General features: G+C 37.4%; 1 protein-coding gene across 4 annotated transcripts in view; it reads right to left on the bottom strand.

Moving 5' to 3' along the window:
* MINDY3 (MINDY lysine 48 deubiquitinase 3) overlaps nt 1-19,206 on the bottom strand; it is an 84,071-nt gene extending 64,865 nt beyond the window's left edge. For 2 of the 4 annotated variants that reach the window (XM_072825687.1, XM_072825688.1), the window contains exons 1-4: nt 18,889-19,206; nt 6,576-6,655; nt 2,897-2,957; nt 1,047-1,220 (exon numbers count right to left, since the gene is read on the bottom strand). In XM_072825687.1, coding sequence (XP_072681788.1) covers nt 1,047-1,220; nt 2,897-2,957; nt 6,576-6,655; nt 18,889-18,982 — 409 coding nt within the window. In that variant the 5' untranslated portion in view covers nt 18,983-19,206. Of the gene's footprint in view, nt 1-1,046; nt 1,221-2,896; nt 2,958-6,575; nt 6,656-18,888 lie in introns of those variants that run through there. The other 2 variants (XM_072825689.1, XM_072825690.1) reach the window with 2 other exon arrangements.
* Between the last annotated feature and the right edge of the window lie 1,654 nt (nt 19,207-20,860).

Below are 20,860 nucleotides of genomic sequence, written 5' to 3'. Positions count from 1 at the left end.
CCATTTCAGCCTGTGGAGACAGTAATACCTTAGGGATAATCCTACATGGAAATTGAGATGTGTATCATGAGTAATCAAAACGTACTCTCTATAAATCAGGTGTCCAATTTCTTTAAAAATAATTTCTGCAGAGATGATAGTTAACAGAATGCATCATAGGTAGAATAAGTCACTTTTTCAATATAAGCACACGGAGCTACCAATTATCAAAAGTCACATACTAGCAAGATAATTCCTGAAAAGAAAAACAGAAAAGCAACTCTTTACCTAGCTTCAGTACAACCAGAAGTCTCCATTTTACTAGTTCATTCTGGCAGTTTTGAGGTCAATTACATAAGAATTTTCAAAGGCTAAAAAATCCACAGAATATATGTTTTTTATGAATAAGAGTAGCTATTATTTAAAGAGAAATCCCCAATAATGAAAAACTTGAATGAAGGAATAAAATCCCTTTTATAAAACTACCTTAAAATAATCCTTACATGTAGACTGTATTACACAATGTCCAAAAAATTCAGGAGGAAACCAAACAAAATGTAATGAAGAATAATGCCCCCATCTTTGCTCTAAGAAACCAAAGATATTTAAGAAATTTTCTTATGTCCAAAAATCCCTTTTCCAATACCAAAAAAAAAAAAAAAAAAAGGAAAGAAAGAAAAAAACAAACACCAACATTAAAGCATCTAAAACTAAAGTATGTAGGATTATGTTCTTCAAACTTTCTAAATGAGAATTCCAAAGCTCAGAGAGGGTCATCAAGCAGAAATTTTTTTTTTTTCATCAAGCAGAAATTAACTAAAATTTTTTAAAAAGTTTAATAGATGCATTTCCTTTCTTTTTTCCAAAAATGCAAGATACACAAGTGCAATATCCTCCAGCAACTAAAATAACTGACAGGGAAATGAAAAATATTAAGGCTCATCAATTAAGCTTAGGCTAAAAAAGATGTATTATGAAAATTTTAAATATATATCTTTTAATTTTTCAGTAGTTTCATTACAACAAAGATACAAGAAATTACTTCAGGAAATAAAAATGTATCTTACAAGAATGTTCCACTTGGCAACTAGACTCTGCAGGACTCCCAGAAATACTAGCCGTTTCCTCGGTTGTCTTTCCTCTTAACCAGGAAACCAGGCAGTAAGATCCAGAGTTGTCACAACAAGCACTTTCTAAAATATCACATAAGGTATGACAAAGGAGTTCTTTCCGCTCTTCCTCTAAAAATAACCAAAGTATCAGTTATAATGATTTTATTTGAAAAAAAAATCCTATCATGGATAACAATATTAAGAATGTTTTAATAATGAAAATCAAGCATTTTAAGTGGAAGATTCCTCCCCTCCCCCCAGTAACCAATCTTACATTAAAAAAAAAAAGTGCTTGAGGGTTAAAATGTCATCACTATTAAATATTGCCATTAATTAGAAAAAGAATGCTGAAAAATGAAGAATTAAAAATTAGGAGGAAGAATATATACATTACTTGGAATAACCTGATACTGATCTTTCCCCTTCCTTAGGCTGCAACGGGAGCCCTGAGGTCTCCTTTCCTGTCAGAACCAGGCACATTGTGAGGGTCTGCTGAGACTTCTATTTTTTCCTCATTTCTGAGTTAGTCTAATCTTTGATCTCCTTGTCCCACAGGGTAAGGATAATGAGGTAACACACAGCATATACAATACCACAATTCATGACATCAGCAGATGCCATCATGGTTATGTTGCATAATATAGAAACTCCTGATACTAGACTGCGGTGATCTGAACATTAGACCTCTATAGAAAAGGGCAATGAGAAAAATGCTCAGATAATTTGTTCTTGAGACTTAGCCACCTTCCATTTTCAAGCAGTATAGCTCTCCAAAAGCAGCGCTGCCCCCTGAAACTTTCAAATGGGACAAGATGTGTATGTGTACCCTATGTAAAATTTTATGCTATGGGGAGAATTTTACTTCTTTTAATAGATGAGCAGTTTTTTGAAGGCAGGAATTATGTCATTTTATTTTATAACCACCATGACATTTACATTTATAACAATGCTATATATTTTATCAATGTGAATATATTTCTATGCAAGAAATATTATAAATTTTACCAATAAAACACTGATGTTAATAGTATTCTTGGTTTCTTTTCTACTAAAATTTATGTTGCATTTCAGCTATTAATTAATAAAAAAGACACGAATGACACTTTAACTCCTAAATTTACAATCAACAGATTCTATGGGTATGGTTTGGAATGGAAACAGTTTTTGCTTTTATATACCAAACTAGGATTAGAATATATCCCATGTTCTTCCAGAAGTCATTGTGAGGTTCACCCGAAATTGTTCACTTAGGGAAGGAAAGACTTTGTGAACTGTCAAGTACTAAGCAAATGTTTGTTATTATCAGGCAGCACCACACAGCTCTCTGACCTAATCATATTGCAGATGCTAGGACAGCTTCGTTTGCGATTTAATCCAGAGTTATTTGCAGTATTATCTGCATTGTGTAAGGCACAGTCCTAAAAGTTGCAGGATTACAAAGATAACTATGAGTTCTTGCTCAGAGCTAAGACAAAACACAAAGGACTCTTCCTTACCCCATACTGTCATTCAACAGTTCAAGGAAATGGCCCAACCTTTTAGTGAGAGGCCAAATGTTTTGCCCTTTGTTCTATTATTCTGTCTTAGAAGTCTTAGGGAAATGGAATTTCTGAGTATACACATTAAAATTTGGAGTCACAGAACTTTCTGAAACACTGAAAAAAATAAATCTCAAGAAAAAAATCCCATTTATAGTTTACTTTTTAAAATAAATAATTTCAGTTCAACTAATGCCAATGAAAGCTGCATAGATCATCTATAAATTAGAAGGTGAAGGAAAAATTTATAGAAGACCACTATCATACCTGGGCAATCCCTCCAAGAAGACTTCTCTGAAGAAAACAGGAGCTTCTTCAAAAGAAATGCCTTTATACAATTAAAGCAATAGTTATTAGAATGCATTATAAGCATACCTTCATTTTCCTTTATTTTAAAATAGAAAAAAAAAAACAACCCTAATTTGTACCTCCTTTATTATCTACTTAATAGTGCTAAAAAAAATTCAGATAGTTTCCCTTCACATTCAATGGTAAATGAGCATATTATTCAGAATACACTACTATAAACTTGATTCTAGATCCATAAAATTCTTCTTTCATAATATGTATTTTCTGGCAAATAGAATAACTGACTCAAAACAATAGACACAGAACCTGAAAATTAAAGAAACTTACTGCTCATTCACAAAGTGAAGACTCTAGAAATAGGGAAAAGACTACATTTCTCTTAGATTCCTTGGGGGAAAAGAAATCAAAATACAAAGGTGGTTCTGCTCTATTAGTTCTGACTTGTGATATGAGAATAAAGAGACTCATCACTTTATTATAAGATAAGGAGTTCCTAAATTCCTGGTTTAACTAAAAAAACTGTAAGATTCAAAAGAAAAAACAAATTGCTTTCTCACTTTCCTTAAGTGCGTCAACTATGTTACACTCATGAATTGATAGAAAGCAGCTCAGTATAGTGTTTCCTTCTCAAAATGCAGTTGAAAGATCATTTCCATCCTAGTCACCTGACTTGTTTATTAAAAATGAAGATCCTTAGGCTCCACCTACTGTATCTGAATCTACAGGGGGCAGATCCAAGAAAGAAGTTCTTTGACGCTTCTCACATGTTTGAAAGCTGTAGTGTATTGCTAAGAGGTCAGACACACCTAGGGGTGCATCTTGGTTCCACTACTTTACTAACCAAAAATAATAATAGCATAAACTTTAAAAGGTTGCAGTGAGGATTATATGAAATAATCTACATAATGCACTTAGCACAGTACCTGGCACCTAATAAGCAATCATTTCAAAGTGCTTGAACAAAAAACTAAGGAATAGTCTAACATTCTTAATAGAAGTAAATTCTACAAATACTACAAATAAGGGCTTCTAACTTTTCCCTAGTATGGTAATAACCATAAAACTGAGGAATATAACTAGATTACAAAACTTGGGAAAAGTGAGGTGGGATACCCATTATTTCACCACTAATACGATCGCTGTTATACTTTGATATGCTTCCTTCCAGTCTTTCTTTTATACCTGCTTTAAATTTTTATTACAAGTGAGAAGCATAATGGGTATGTGATTATGTTTCCCATTTTTCTGTTTTCCCACAGGATTCATAACTATAATTCTTAATCTCTAATTGCCGATTGAGCTATCAAAATTTACTCAAACCTTATTTCACATTTAAACTACAGTACATTAGGTTTATAAATTTTTTCTTTTACTACTATAAATATAAAAACTTCATACTGAATACAACTTTTTTCCATATTAAGGATTACTTCTTTAAGAAAGACTCACAGAAATACAATGATTTTGTCAAAAAAAATCTGCATTATGGTTCCTGTTATAATGTAAATTCTTTCCCCAAATCAAAGTACAAATGTACTATATGGCAATATGAATATGCCAGCATCATCCTACTCTTACATGCACTGGCAATTATTTTATATTTAAAACTTAGAGTAAGTAATAGAATCTAGTTACTGTTTTATTTGTACTTTTATGGATTCCTAGTGAGGATGAACATCATGATTCTTTGGCTGTCCATCATTATTCCACCTGTTATGACTGCATACACATTATTTCACCACTAGAGTTTTAGTGTTTTTCTAACCAATTTGTACACGTTCATTGTATAAGAAAAACAATATCCACTTAATGCTAATAGTCACTGCAAATATTTTCCTGAGCCTGGACCTCACCCTTTCTCTTAGTGTTGACAATATAGTAGCATTTGTTTTTCTGTGGCTAAATATTGTACCAAGAACATATTTGGTACATGGTATCAGATGACCTACATTCAGTTTTTTCCCCTCAAACTGGCAACCACTCTTATCAGTGACATTCATCAAATTTCATTTTATTCTACCACTGATTTATAGTTACCTCTTTATCATGATACATAATAAATTCTCGGTAAATTGCTATATGTAACGTGGTCTACTCCTGCATTAACTACTAGGTTCCATAATATGCCTATTCTTTTGGCAAGAGTATCATGTTCTAATTTTTATAGTTTAAAAAAGTTTTAATATCTAGGACTTGCTCATTTCCCTTCATTAGGCTCAATGGTGTAGTTCTGACTTTTACATTGAAATATTTTTAAAAAACACAAAATTCTTCTGATTGAAAAGATTTATGTAACTATGAAACTAAATTACCACCTCAAAGATACAAGAGGGCTTTGAACATTACAATCATCCCTTGCAAAAATAGCTATCATTGTGGAAATATACTGAATTTTATAAAACAGGGGACTCCTGTGGTACATCTCGCATTTAACAATATAGTTAAATAGACTTTTAGTAAAAATAGACTTTTAGTAAAAATCCAGTAGGGGCAGTGTCAATATAACCTAATTTAAATACAGACAGGACAAGGAATCTTCAAATTCAGATAAGATTCTGCTAGCAACCAAAACTGCCCCAGCCTAAAAGTATAACAACTCTACTACTAATTTACAGTTAAATTTATATTAAGTAACTCCCAGGCAACATTCAAACATTCAAATTTTTCTTAATTTTTTTTATAATTCCACTAAAGCAAAAAAAAAAAAAAAATCAATTTTGCCCTTTGAAGAAATAAAATGATGATCCATAAAGGATATATTTTGGAATCATATAAATTTTTAATTTAATAATGTGGGGTATAAGACAAATTTATTTTGCAGCTAACAGTTCAGGAATGCATTCTTTATGCCCAATGAATAATATATATCACATTAAATATGTATTTTCAAAACGTGCTGATTAAAACATAATAAATTCCAGCTCTTCTTAGCACAGTTGTGAAATGACACTGCTGTTCAGACAATTTAGGTATTAAAGTAAACTGAAAATTCAATTCATGGTTTTAACTACGTAACATTTGCAGCAAATCAGCCTTTGAAATTTGAACAACACATTAGGATGCAAAATCATACACATATATTCAGATTAACACTATCTTGTGCAAAGAAAAAATCTTTTTAAAAAAATTGTGGAAATTCTGAAGTCAGTTGTTACGATTTTATTTTAAAAGCCAAAGCTACAGCCTACAACTATAAAATACAACTTATTTTTAAAATGTGTAGGGTTTTAGAGCATGAAGATATTAACTGATCTTCAACTTTGTAGGAAAATCATTTTTACATAAAGAAATGAAAATAATACTATTGCTATGATATACCTAACAACGGCATAAAAAATCATAACTTGACAGGATCACTGTATTAGAAAGAGGTCATTATCATTAATTCCTCGTTTTCTGAATGTCAGGGAACACATATTACGTTTTCTTGACAATAAAAACAGCTGAAAGGCTATTGCTGTATAACCTGCCCATGTTCTGAATTCACTTTTTATTTTGGATATTTATAGTAATTTACATGAACAAAAGAGATAACTGATCATATCTCATTACATATAGACAGTTTAGAAAATGAAAAGTCAAGTATGAAACGTTTGAACATGTCCCTCTAAGGAGTTGGTAAAGTAGTCTATGTTACCTGAACAGGTGCAATAACAGCACAGGGGCCACCTTCAAACTGTTCTAATGCAGATCCCTCTGATTCACTAAACACAAACCCTAAAAATGAAAGCAAGTAGCAAAGATTAAAAATGTAATTCAAACAGCAGCCCAAAGAATTTTTAATGTACTTTGCTTGAGAAAGATCACTTATTACAAAAGCAAAATATCTCCAAATTATTTAGGCACAATGGTTCTTAACTTTCGGGGGGGTGGGGGGGAATCAAGGAACCCTCTGAAAAAAGATCTGGAGCCTATGCTCCCATCCCTGTGCCCCAAATGCATGTAAACAGACACACACACACACACATACACACACACGCACGCACTCTCTCTCATTCTCTCTCACATGCACACACAAAATTTTGTTACCTAGGGATCCCTCTAAATGGACTAGGGGGATAAAGTGTGGACCTCTGTAAAAGAACACTAAATTAAATAACTTATTTGAAGAAAGATGAGTCTATCTACTGAATTCAACCAGAATTTTTAGGACCCTTTCCATACAGAATCTTTTTGCATTTCAATCTTTGAGTCATATTGTATAAACTAAAAATTAAATGGCATCATAGACAGTGAATGTGTTCAAACCAGCTCTATCTTAATTTCGCTATTACCCAGCCAGCACTGACTGAGAGTGACCCGTAGATGTTCCTACAGATAGCACAGGGCCAGAAGTCCAGAGGACTGAGTGACAGACGCTCTCTGTAACACTGCTGGGAAATCATTTCGCCTCCCTAGATCTCTGTCTAGTTATCTTTAAAATGATGGTTTCCAATTCCAATATGCTTGGAATACGTAAAGTTTCACTAACTGTTGTAGTTTTAGTCATTCATCCCACAAACATTTAATGAACCTAAGATACTACAGCAAGCATCCAGCATGTATGCATGAATGACAGAGTGTCTGGTCTACAGGAGCCAATGATACAGGTGAACACAGACAGATGAACAAATGAACATAAAACAGAAGTATGAATACAGTATTATTGGATACAGAAAGGAATGATTTACTCTGAGTCAAGTCACAACAGGGGACTCGGTGATTTTTAATAGGAATTTGCAAGGATGAAGATGAGGAATGATTTTTAGGTGAAGAAAACACCTTTATTAAAAGGAAAAAGGTTTGGTGAGAGCAGGGCAAGTTTATGGGGCAGAGGAAAATTTAATATAGCTGAGGGATAGTATGGGGGTAGCATGGGGAAGATGGTACATTGGAAGAGGGAAAGCGGACAAGAGGTTAATAGTGGGAAGGGCCAGACCATGACAAGTCCTAACTGAACTGTAATATGATCATACTGTTTTCTCCCCTCTTTTTTAAAGGAATAAAATGGGGAGGAGACTGTTTGAACAGCCATATGGAGATGGTATCAACTTAATAAAATTCACATTAGTGTGGAGAGAAGAAACTGCACCTAAACAGTATTTCCTATGGTAAAAATTAAGATTTGATGAGCATGTGCAAGTGGGGCAAAGAAATTAGAGCAGACTGAAGTTTCTAGCTTGAGACACCAGGTGAGAGCAACTGAGATAAGAAATAGCATAGAGGATCCTATTCCATCCCACCTCCTCTCTCTTAACCTTTCAATCCCTCTCTTTCAAATAGGACTTAAACATGTATCTTACATATTTATAAACAAAAAAATCCTCCTTAAGAATCCATCAAAAGCACTTTGAGTAAAGAGCTGAAAACTTATGTCAACACAAAAACCTCCACAGAGATATTTCTAGCACCTTTATTCATAATTGCTAATACTTGGAAGCCACTAAGCTGTCCTTCAGTAAGTGAATGGGGTAAATGAACTGTGGTACATCCAAACAACAAACTATAATCCAGCACTAAAAAATAAATGAGCTCACAAGTCACAAAAAGACATGGAGAAACCTTAAGTGCATATTACTCAGGGACGTAACCAATTGGAAAAGGCTACATACCATATGATTCCAACTATATGATATCCTGGAAAAGGCAAAACTATGGAAACCGTAAAAAGATGAGTAGTTTCCAGGGATTGGTGGAGGGAGAGAGGAAGAGGGATGAATGTGCAAAGCACAGAAGACTTTTAGTGCAGTGAAAATACTATGAAACCATAATGATGGATAAATGTCATTATACATTTGTCCAAACCCAGAGAATGTAGAACACCAAGACTGAGCTGTAAACTATGGACCTTGGGTGATGATGATATGTCAATGCAGGTTCATTTATTAACAAATACTCCACTCTGGTGGGGGGTAATGATAATAGCAGAGCCTATACATGCTGTGGGAGTAGGAGGTATGTGAGAAATTTCTGTAGCTTCCCCACAGGTTTGCTATAAACTTTAAACTTCTCTAAAAAAGTTAAGTCTAAATTTTTAAAAAAATTCAGTTGACCATTAAAGAAAAAAACCCACCCCAAACTCCAACCACCACCCTTTCAAAGCCCACTTAGTTGTCTAAATGCACTGTCTCAATCTCCTTACCTCACAATTTATTCAACCCTCAAAATTTGGTTTTCAACCTATGACTGCACCAAATTCATTCTCACCAACTCGGTCAATGAACAGTACAGATGATTTCACAAGCTCTTCTCAATTACTCTCCAGAGAATCATCTGAAATGCTAACCACAGATTTCTTCTGAAAAACCTTGCCCCTTGGCTTTACTGGTCCCTCTTGTTACAAATTTCCCTTTTCAGTTTCTTCTCCATCCCCTCGGTCAACTCCTCTTCAAAGCTAATGTTCCTCATGTCTTGGCTTTAGGATCTATGTTCTTTTCATTTCATACATTCTCCTTGGGTAACTCATCTACTCCCAAGATTCCCATTACTGGTTATAATCAGGGAATCCTCAAATACAGCCCAGATTACAACTCTAGACATAAACAGAGTCTAATTTACTTAACGTGTCCTGTATGATCTGGTTTCTACCTAAATCTCCTAACTCATCCTTTACCATTCTTCCTCTTAGACTTCAGGCTGAGATTCTTTCAGGTCCTCAAATATCTATTTTCTTTCAGGTTTTTTACCCTTTTTGAATATATTGTGCCCTGCACTTGAAACACTTGCTAACCTTTCTCTGTCACTTTAAGGCAAGATCTTCTTGGTTCAAGACCCCAAACCGTGATTTCTAGATGTCCATTTGTAGCCCATCTCTGATCTACCCTGAAGTTTAAACCACTGTCATCTCTCACCTAGAGTACCGTTAAGAGTTTCCAATGAGATGTCCTCATTCTTCCCCACCGATCCCACTCCATCGTCATTTGTTCACCATAGAGTTACCAAAGGAATATGGTAGACTTGGAAATCAGATGTTATCATAACCTGCTTAATACGTTTCAGTGGCTTCTCATGGCAATTAGAATGAAAGTCAAACTCCTTTTCATGTCTTTAAAAGACACCATAACTATCAAACCCACATTTCTTCAGTTCACTCTCACTTTATCTACAGTGACCTTAGAACATCCCAAGATCTTTATGTTAGCTCTATTCCTTCTCCATTCATTTCCCCTTCTCTTTTCAGAAAGCTGAATCCTTCTCATTCTTTTTTTTTCCCTTTTCATTCTTAAGGACTCATTTTAGGTGTTAACTCCTCAGAGATATTCCCTGATAATCCTACCTAAGTAGGTCTCTCCTACCATCCCCAGCACAACCAGTATTTTTCATAATCTGTGATTACTATATTATATTATTGCTTATTTACTTATTATTTGCCTTACATGTATCTTGCCTGTTCTCTTATTACTGTTTTCCTAGTATATTGTGTACTTCATGCTCTCTGGACTGCTGCAAGGAAAGATAGCGGAGGATTTTGTTTCTAGGTATGCCAAGTTTAGTTGTGAGATAACCACTTGGCAACATTTAGAAGTGGGGAAATATGGGTCTGGAACTCAGGGCAGGGATTAGGATCAGACACAGCAATCTGAATCATCCTCAACATGGCAGTCAAAGTAAAGGAGATAATGCAAAACAAAGATGATGGAATTGGGATTAGGATTAAACACAGCAATCTGAATTATCTTCAACATGGCAGTCAAAGTAAATGAGAACATGTAAAGCGAAGATGACAGAGTTGGGCACGTTAAAAAATAAGCAGAGGCTGAGTGAGCAAAGGACAAAGATTAGAAAGGTAAGAGAAAAACAAACACACTGAAGTCCTCCAGGAAGTAAAGAGTAGTCATTTGCTACAAATGCTACTGAGTAAAAACATAAATTAAAACACTGGATTAAGCACATTACTGAAAATACAAAAAAAGAAACCTAGAGCACTGGAGAGAAAAACCACTTTAAAGGGTTGAGGTGTGATTCAGAATCCAAGGACAAAAAGTAAATGCGATCTACTTTTAAACAAGTGAAGAGATTCACCTTTTTTTTTTTTTTTTTTTTAAACCATTCCTTATTTCCATTAGGAACAGAGCTAGATGCAGTGGGGGACCTCCTGGCTGTATCTCCTGTTCTAGGTTGGACAAAAATAATGGTAAAAATTATTGTAAAAAAAATGGTAACCTGAAAAGGGTAGCTGGATAAAGAATTATTATTTATATAGACTGAGGGCCATGAGTTTAAAAAGAGAAGAGTGATTATATGAGAAGGAGGACGTTTAAAGACTCCAAGTCTTGAAAGAGTGGTGGTGTAGTGATGGAGGCAGGAGACGGGACTGGATAAAAAGAGGTTCTCAAAGTGTGGTCTACAGAACCTTGGAAATCTGAAACCCTTTCAAGGGATCTACTAGAGGTAAAAATAATTCTCATAAGGATATGAGGATACTAAGACATTATTTGACCTTTACACTTGACATTCATAGCAACGGTACAATAGCAATGGTGGGTGTTACTGTTGGTGTCTTAGAACACATGAAGGCAGTGTCATTAACTGTACTAGCAGTCACCATCCTGGTAAATAAAACCACCCTCTTTCAAACATAAAGAAAAAGCCATTTAACTAAAGAATGCCCTTACTGATGCTACTTTTATTAAATCTTGACCTTGAATAAAGTGTTCTTTTAAAAAATATTCTGCATGACAAAATGGCAACTATCCATAAAGCACCTCTGCTACATACCTTGATGATGACTGATCTTTGTCTCAAGAAAAAGCATGTGTGTAATTTTCGGAATTGCAAGCTGGAAGTACTTTTTTGTAGAGCACTGTTTTTATTCTGAGAGGCTACTGACAGACTATGATTACTCAGACTTGGGTTTGTGGCAAACCCTTTCTCAGAAGTGAATGAAGTGAAGGATGTGAGCTTGATACTTCAAGGAAAATAACTGACAGTTATTTTTGCCAGTGATAAAATTTCAGGCTTTCAAGCAATAACTAAAATTTTGGAAAACCCGCATCCAGCACCGTGAACTTGACACAGTGACTCAATTCTTAGATATTTTTCTAATGACACCAGTGGTGATAGTAATAGGACTGTTGATACTGTCAAAAGGAATGTATTATCATTTGGAAATGTCAGCAGAAACCAGTGGACCAATGACTCCTAAAGAACTAATGCACAGTGTTAGAAATAAATGCTCAAGTAAAGGTCCACTCAAAATATAAGACAAAACCAATGGTTTTCAATTTAACAGAGTACAAAAAATTCATTCATTGGGAATGAATTCCCAATGAATTCATGTGGCTCAGATTCCATATTGCAAATAACCTCTAAGAAACTACCACCTGTCAAGTTGTGGTGTAGTAGCAAAGACAGATGGCCACAATTATCTGAAAAGGCTGTTGTAAGACTCTCACCTTACCAATTACAATCTTTGTGAGGCTGGATTTTCTACACTTCCTAACAACATGACCGCAACAGACTGAACAGAAAGTAAATGTGAGGATCCAGCTATCTTCTAATGAGCCAGACATCAAAGAGATTTACAGGAATGTAAAACAATACCTCAGGTCTCATTAATTTTATTTTTCATATTGAAGTCCTTAATAATTTTTCAGAGTATAATACGGCCTGGAGTTCAAAATCTTCAGAGCCACTGGCCTAGAAGTGAATCTTAACAGGCTTCTAAATTATATATACAGGCAAAGAGGAAGTGATATTACTGAGTAAGAATGAGGGGAACGAGAGAAAATTGAGGAGAATGTTAATTCTGAAAAACGTTAAGAAAGGCTGACAAGATAAAGAACTGAGACAAACACTGAGGGCTCAGCTAAGGTTTGAGGACTACATTTGTGCAGATGCTGACCACAATTTTCTCCATCGATACACAGCAGCATGGGAGAAACAGAATAGACAACAGGCTACGGGGAGGATGAGAAACAGTACAATGCACAGAACAAATTTAATAAGGACAAATGAGATCTGATGGTGCTGGTTATCATGTCAAGATAACCAAACAGAGGTCCAACCTAGAACAGGAGATACAGCCAAGAGGTCCCCCAGTCCGTCTAGCTCTGTTCCTACTAGAAATAAGGAAAGGATCCCTGATGTTGGGCCTAAGGGTAGAGGCGAACTTAGGTTCTGTCAAACTTCGGGGTATGTAATAAACATGAATCAGTAATGCATTCTTACCTTCCTTAGAATTACTAATAATGTAATGTAGTTTTCAAGATTCATGAGTGGGACTTATAGCTGAAAAGCATTATAGTGAGTTGCTTTTGTAAGCTAGATATAAAAACCTCATGGAGAGAATTCTAGGCAGATCTGCTGTATTCCAAATTCTGTTTAATTACATTAATATTCTGTATAATTACAGTATACATGTTTGACTGTGTTAAGTGATAATGAACAAAGGCTATTAGGGCACAAAATGAAATAAAGTCAACTAAATGTAAATTAAGTATTCTAAAATAGGAGTAAGCTAAGTAGGCTTCTCCCTTTACAATAAGGTTTCACTTGAATTTAAATTTTTTAGGATATAGTTATTTCTCTTGTATTCATGTATTCAATATTTCCTATCTTTAAAAGGAATTGTCTTTTCACAAAATGTTTTTTTCTGATTAGATCTGAAATTAGCCATCTAATCCTAAATATGTAATTTTGTATCACATTTCATAGTACTGAAGACAGAGAAATCTGTTTTATACCTCTTAACTAATTTAAACCTGAGCCATGAACCTCTTCGTAATTTTCCCATATTTTACTCTTACATGACTTACTCTGTATCTATATCATTCAAACCAATTTTTAACTTCTGCCTCCATAATTCTAGGCTCTCAAGTAAACAAAAGCCCATAGAAAGACCTGGATCATCATTACAAACTGGATAATACTGGTTAAATCAAATCTGAGCTGTGCCTTATTTTCCTCATCTATTAAAATAAGGAAAACTACATTTATCCTTTGTTATCTCTCATGTTTGTTGCAAGGATTAAACAGGACTTCCAGAAACTGTAAAGCATGGTGTAATGTAAGAAATTATCATAGTTACTTTGAACTAAAAAAACACATTATGTATTCAAAGTACCAAGAAATTAACTTTGTCATATAAACTTGTAAATTTTAAGTTTAGAAAAACTGGATTTTAGGTGACATGATTCAGATAGGTTGGAGAAAAGAATATCCATTCTTGAGAAAAATAAAAGGTGTCCAACAACAAACACTTCTGAAATGATATGATCCACATTACCCTCATTTTGGAAAAAATTAATCAATACTGGTGTTTCAGGGTGCCTGGGTAGCTCAGTCGGTTAAGTGTCTGATTCTTGGTTTCGACTCCGGTCATGATCTCAGAGTCATGAGACAAAGCCCCAAGTTGGGCTCTGCCCTGGGCTGGGAGCCAGCTGAAAATTCTGTCTCCCTCTGCCACTCCCCCTGCTTATGCATGCTAACTCTCTCATAATAATAATAATAATAATAATAATAATAATAATAGTAGTAGTAGTAGTAGTAATAATAATAACTTACCATTATTACTTTGGTAAAATGTTAATTATTATAATAATAAATGTATTAACTTATAAATACATTTGATACTTATATTTTAACTGATCCCTCACTTATCCTAAGTTATTTGTTAAACTTTTTTTTCATATTACATAACAAAAATTGTCATATACCACAGGTTCAAATTCAATCAACTGTAGCTCTATTCCCTAACCCATTCCCATAAGCCCCCCCCCAAAACAATGAACTGATATAAATAGGAAATGTATTTCTCCTTCTTGGGTTAATCTTATAGGTTAAACAAATAAATAAATAAATAAATAAAGCTTAGGGGAAAGGGAAAAAAGGAAAAAAAATAGTTTCTAAGAGCTTATAATCTAGATCAGGGGTTGACCTGTTTCTGTAAATGCTGTTTTGGAACACCGCCATACCTATATTATCTAGGGCTGCTTTTGCTGCAATGGCAGAGATTACTATTGAGACAGAACAATAAATGCAGCTGACTCTCTTACAGAAAAAGTTTGCGGAACACTGAACTAGACAATCAATACTAAAAAGAAAACAGAAATTCCCAATAAGTCAAAATGTTTTCATTTATAAGATTAGTACTTATTCCTGTCGGCTCTAGATGACTCTTATTTTGGTTCTGCTGGAAGTTGGTTTATCTACCACTTGCTACCATCCCTAGCACTACTGTCCTGGTCCAACTAAGCCACCACTACTGCAAATGTCTCTCATTTGATCCTGCTGTCTCTCTCAAGCCACTACAGTCTATCTTCAAACCCAGCAGTGAGATCAGTCCTTTTAAAAACTTGTCATGCCATGTCTCTTCTCTGCTCCAAACCCTGCAATGACCCCTCATTTCATTCAGAATAAATGCCAAAGCCCTTATCATGGCCTATAAGGCTTTACTGGTCATTCTTTGAAAGGGATTTCTCACATCATTTTTTATTACTCTTCCTTTCCTTCATTGCATCTTCAGCTGAACTAGTCTCCCTCCTGCTCCTTAAACAAAAAGCCAGGAATATTCTGCATCACATTTTTAAAAAATTTTTATTTATTTATGATAGTCACACAGAGAGAGAGAGAGAGAGAGAGAGAGAGAGAGAGAGAGAGGCAGAGACACAGGCAGAGGGAGAAGCAGGCTCCATGCACCGGGAGCCCGACGTAGGATTCAATCCCGGGTCTCCAGGATCGCGCCCCTGGGCCAAAGTCAGGCGCCAAACTGCTGCGCCACCCAGGGATCCCCCTGCATCACATTTTTTATAACAGCTAGTCTCTCTGCCTGGAACACTCTTCAGATAACTGCATAACTCAGTTATGCATAACTATGAGCATAACTATGCTCATAACTATTACATGTACTTCATTTTGCTATGCTTCTTACTTGTCTTCCTTCCCATCCTACCTACCAAGTCTGACTTGCAGAGGCCTGGAACACTGCTGTAGTTTGTGGGAAGAAGGACAAAGAGGATAAATGGTGCTTCTGAATGAGGTAGAAAATATACTTTTCTTAAAAAATGATCACAGAAAATTAAGCAGGAGGAAAGAAAGCCGGAGACTCAATTTCCAAGTCAGAAAATAACAACTGCAAATCTTTAAATTATGTAATTTGTCTTTCAAAGAAAAACTGGCAAAAAACCCAAAACAAAACAAAAACCCCACCAAACTTTTTTCCCCCCAAAGAAAAAGGAACTGCAGGAGAGAATTATCTAAAACTGCCAAATGAGTTCAAACAACGATGTGCCACTTCTGTGGCTCACTGATTTCACATATTACCTGAAACTGCCAAATTAATTTAAAAAATCCAACTCTGTGCTGCAGCAACTCCTGCAGCTTGTCTTAATGTGTCAAAAAAAAATTAACATGATCAATATTAATTCAAAAATGTAAACATAATTTCACAAATACTTACCCCAAACATCTTACACCTTTAACTTGCTTCCAAAAAACTCTTAAGATTACAGTTGTCAAAGCAAAGTTACAGACTAGGAAATAGAGCCAAAGGTGGTGTCACATTACAAATGCTGTAAGGCAAGTGCAGCAGTGTCTTGTGCCTATTCTCATAATCCCAAATGACTGCCAAAGCAATCGTCAGCAATGATTTTTGTCTCTAAATGAATAAATGAATACGGCAGTTAACAAAGCAAAGCCAATTAACAACCTCCCTCTGATTCAGAGGTGGTAACTTAAAAATACATATTTGGTTGCCTGAAAATCTTGATCAATATAAGACCATGAAGAATTATATATCCACAATATAAACATATTCTAAAAAAAAAAATCTTTATCTTTAAAGATATCTTTAAAGGTGGTGGCTGAATGAATCCTGTTAAGGAATTTCTTGGCACAGTATTCTCATATGTCATAACGTCGTACTTTAAGTAATAATTATCACGTATCCTCTTTGCTTCAATAAAAAAAAAATAATGAAAGTAAAAATAAAGTATTCGTCAAATAAACAATAATTTCTTGTAATCATCAGGTCATGGCCAGAGAGTGATCTTTGGCTTAGCCTTCCAATTAAATACTTTTTAAATGAAGTCCTAAGAATTTCCAATGTCAGATATCGTGCTAAGTGCCTCAGTGGATTTACATGCCTTCAATCCTCACAACGACCCTGTAAGGTTGACACTACTATTATCTGCATTTTATAGAGAAAGAAACTGAGGCTTAACTAAGTCAAATCATTTGAACCTGGGACCAAAATACACCTGTTCCAAAGTCTTCGCTTAACCAGTCCTTAGAAAGGCCTCCGAATTCTCCCGGAATCTGCAGTTTTAACATAAAGGCTCAATACTATCTTATTCTATGTTGTAAATGCTTAATCAATGCTGACTAATTACACAGGAAGTACAATTTTTCTTAAATCTTCAAAGCCCCTTATACCTCAGGGCAGTTCACTATTAGGATAAATGAAGTCAAAGTAGAAGGTAAGCTTTAAAATCTGCAAATGCAGGCGTCCAAGATTTCAGAAAATATGACTTCAGTGATGTAATTAAAATGTGTAAAAAGAGCCAAACTAATTACATGTTAAGGTTTGGAAACTCAAAGGAACAAGTGAAAACAGAGCCATATTAAGAACTGGGAGACTTGTAAATTCGCTCCCATTCTATCAACTTGTGCAACTTTGGCCTGTTCATTTAGCCCCACCACTCATTTTCCTCATTTGCAAAACAAGAGTGATGGACTCAATAAGCTGCCCGTAATACATTATGGTCTAATTTTACCAGCTCTTAAATGAGCCATATCTGGGAGAGAGAGGAAGGGATTTACTTAAACCCCGAATTTTTGTTACAAAACACACACTATGAAATAGGAACTTGGGAGTCACTACGCTAAAATTCCCCTAAATCCTTTGAGAACTGGTATTGTCTAAATAAACGACTGAACAACCACTGAACAGCTATCATTTACTGGCCTGTGATGTTTTCCATTACACGACCCTTCCTACTCCAAAGGCTCTTCACCTCACTTAACTTTGTAAGTCTTTCCTAAGTCACCTTACCTAGTGTGCGACGCAGTGCTTCGTTATAATTTAAGAATCACAGGTAACTAACTACTAGTATGAAGTACCTAATGCAGAGCTTGGCACAGCGCAGAAATTCAATAAATGGCAATTTTTATCTCATTAGTACTCGTATGAATAAAAAACTCCTTACGTAACTCCAAAATCCTGTGTGGAACCTTAAACCAGCACAGGAAATGCTATGATCCACGCTCCTTTTAACCCTCAGAGATCACTAAGCCCATCTCCAAACCCGGGATACGTTGGGTCGGGAGGGCACCTGACAGCAAGCAACCCTCTACTGATACACCGACTCCTACGTCGAACCACATCGTTAAGATACAAACAGGGGAGGATCCCCGGGTGGCTCAGCGGTTCAGCGCCTGCCTTTGGCCCAGGACGTGATCCTGGGGTCCTAGGATCGAGTCCCGCGTCGGGGCTCCCGGGATGGAGCCTGCTTCTCCCTCTGCCTCTCTATCATGAATAAATAAATAGAATCTTAAAAAAAAAAAAAAAAAAAAAAGATACAAACAACAAAGGCTCTTTGACTTTCCAGTGGACTTGGCTCTCTCTCCCAAAATTAAAGCAAACACCAATAACGTGAAGCCTTGTTGGGGGGGGGGTGAAGACTGGGGGGGGGGCGCACAGGGCACGCCCTCGGTGTCACCCCCCCCCCCCATCCCATCACCACCCCATCACCACCCCGTCTCTCCAGCCCAGGGAGGGGCAGAGGCACTTCGGGTCCTGAGTGTAACCATCTCGCTGTAACCATTCTCCAGCTCAACCACTCCCCCACCCCCACCCCCAAGGCAGGCAGGGCGTTTCTAGAAAGTCCAGTTTCAGACCCGAGCAGGACAAGTGGGACAAGAGTGCAGGGCGGGAGGGGGGTTAAGCCGTGGGGGGGGGGGGGGGGGAGCTGTGGCGCCAGAGGCGTCTCGGCGAGGCTCTGTGCAGGGAAGCCAGAGCCCAGCCAGGGTACCTTGCGTCCAGCGGCAGAAGATGGTGTCGGAGAGGCCGGGGCTGCTCTTGGTGCCCCACACCAGCTCCATCAGCTCTTTAGTCAGTTCGGACATGATGGGGTACCGGCGAGCGGGTCTTCGCTTTCAGGACTCCTGCCCCGGCACATGGGGAAGGGGCGCCTGCGGAGACAGGAGTGGCGGGACAGCTGCGGCAAACGAAGCTCGGAGCGTGGACGTGAGGAAGACGCAAGGAGACACCGAGCTACTTGCAGACACCGCGCCTGTCAAGCCAGCCCCGAGCGGCAGCAAGGAGTTTCCCCGTACCGGAAGTGCCGGGCCACTTCCGGCTCCCTGTTCGCGACCGCCCCGCCCCCGCCTCCGCCCCCCCCCCCCCACGCCGGGCGGGCCCGGGAGTCGCCGCGCCGGAAGCGGAAGTGGCGGGCCGGAAGAGCCTCGGACCTCCCTGGAGGCCGCGGGCTTGCGAGGTCTCAGCCCCGGCCTTAGGTGGGGTGCTCGGTGTTCGCCCGGGCTGGCGCGCCGCGTTCCCTGGGCGTGGGCCTGTTGTCACCAACCGGGAGCACCTCCCTTGGCGCGCTGCCCTGGTCCTGGCTGCAGGCTCCGAGGCCCGTAGGGCGTAGGAACAGAGCCTCGCCTTTAAAATGTGTGATGTTGATTCTACTGAGCTACGGCTCTAAGACGGTGGTTGGGTCTCGGTGAGGAAACATCCATGTCTGTGTGGAGAGCCACCCATAATTCGAAGACTCAGACTGGGTGCCTCCGTAAGTCATGTAAAGGCCAACCAACTATTCAACACATAACCGGAGGCTGTGGTTTTATTTGCATTAGGAATGTTTCTACCTGGGGGCGCCCGGTGGGGCGGGGGGGGGGCGGGTCAGGGCTTGAGCACCTGCCTTAGGCCCAGGGTGTGACCCCGGGGTCGTGGGATCGAGGCCCACATCGGGCTCCCTGCATGGAGCCTGCTTCTCCCTCTGCCTGTGCCTCTGCCGCTCTCTGTCTCATGAATAAATACATGAAATCTTAAAAAAAAAAAAAAAAAAGTCTCTACCAGATGTAATGCAGGATTACAAAGCTATTTATAGACATTCAAAGCAGCCTGTCTGGAAGAGGTAGAGCGTTTTCATCTCCAGTTTTTGAAAGGGTGGGATGTGTGGAGGGGAGTCCAGGGTTTAGTCATTGACAAGCATCCAGCTGCACTTGGTTTGTGCAGACATTTGCATTTGTGCGGCTTGAAAAGAAGAGAACGAATTGGCTAAGGTTTGAATTTAAAAGAGAAGGGCAAAAATCGGATGGGTTCCTTACAGATTGCAGATAAAGGGCTTTGCTCCTTTATGCTTTATTTCTGACTTCAGCCGTCTTTGCTGTAGTTAAAAGAATTGCTCAGAGTTCCTGAACCATATCTATAAGCCTCCTAGTTTTTATTCTCTTTGGGATTCTCTTGACCCTATTTTTGCGAAGCAAATCTTATCCATTCTTCAAGACATAGTGTAAATGTCGTTTTGTAATAAAAATGATTCTGGTCATTCCAATCTGGAGTAAAAATTTTAGCTTCTGAAATTGCTTACGATGGTTACCATCATCCTGGGATTTGCGAAGAATTACTTATTCTCTTGGGATGTAAATTTATGAAAGTCAAGGACTTGTCTTATTCATAGTACTTAGCATGGGGAGCATTGAACATTGCTGGATTGCAATAAGCATTAGATGAAGGACTAATACTTGCCTTACGGAAATTTAAAAATTCATTACCTTTCAGCACATGAGCTATCAGGGGAAGTAGTATTTGATTGGTCAAGTTAAACATCTAATATTTGCTTGGCGGTTTACAATTTAAGGGATTATTTCACTTCCTGAAAGACATAGAAGGGTCTATGTTTGTAGAGCCTGTGTGAGTGGCGGGGATGTTGGCCATGATTGTTTTCTTTCCATTAATATACAGATAGTAGTTATAGACTTGATTTTAGATATGAGGAA

Source organism: Canis lupus, chromosome 5 (genome assembly GCF_048164855.1).
Source record: "Canis lupus baileyi chromosome 5, mCanLup2.hap1, whole genome shotgun sequence".
In the NCBI taxonomy this organism is placed as follows: Eukaryota; Metazoa; Chordata; class Mammalia; order Carnivora; family Canidae; genus Canis; species Canis lupus.
This window is presented reverse-complemented; position numbering and strand designations above follow the sequence as displayed.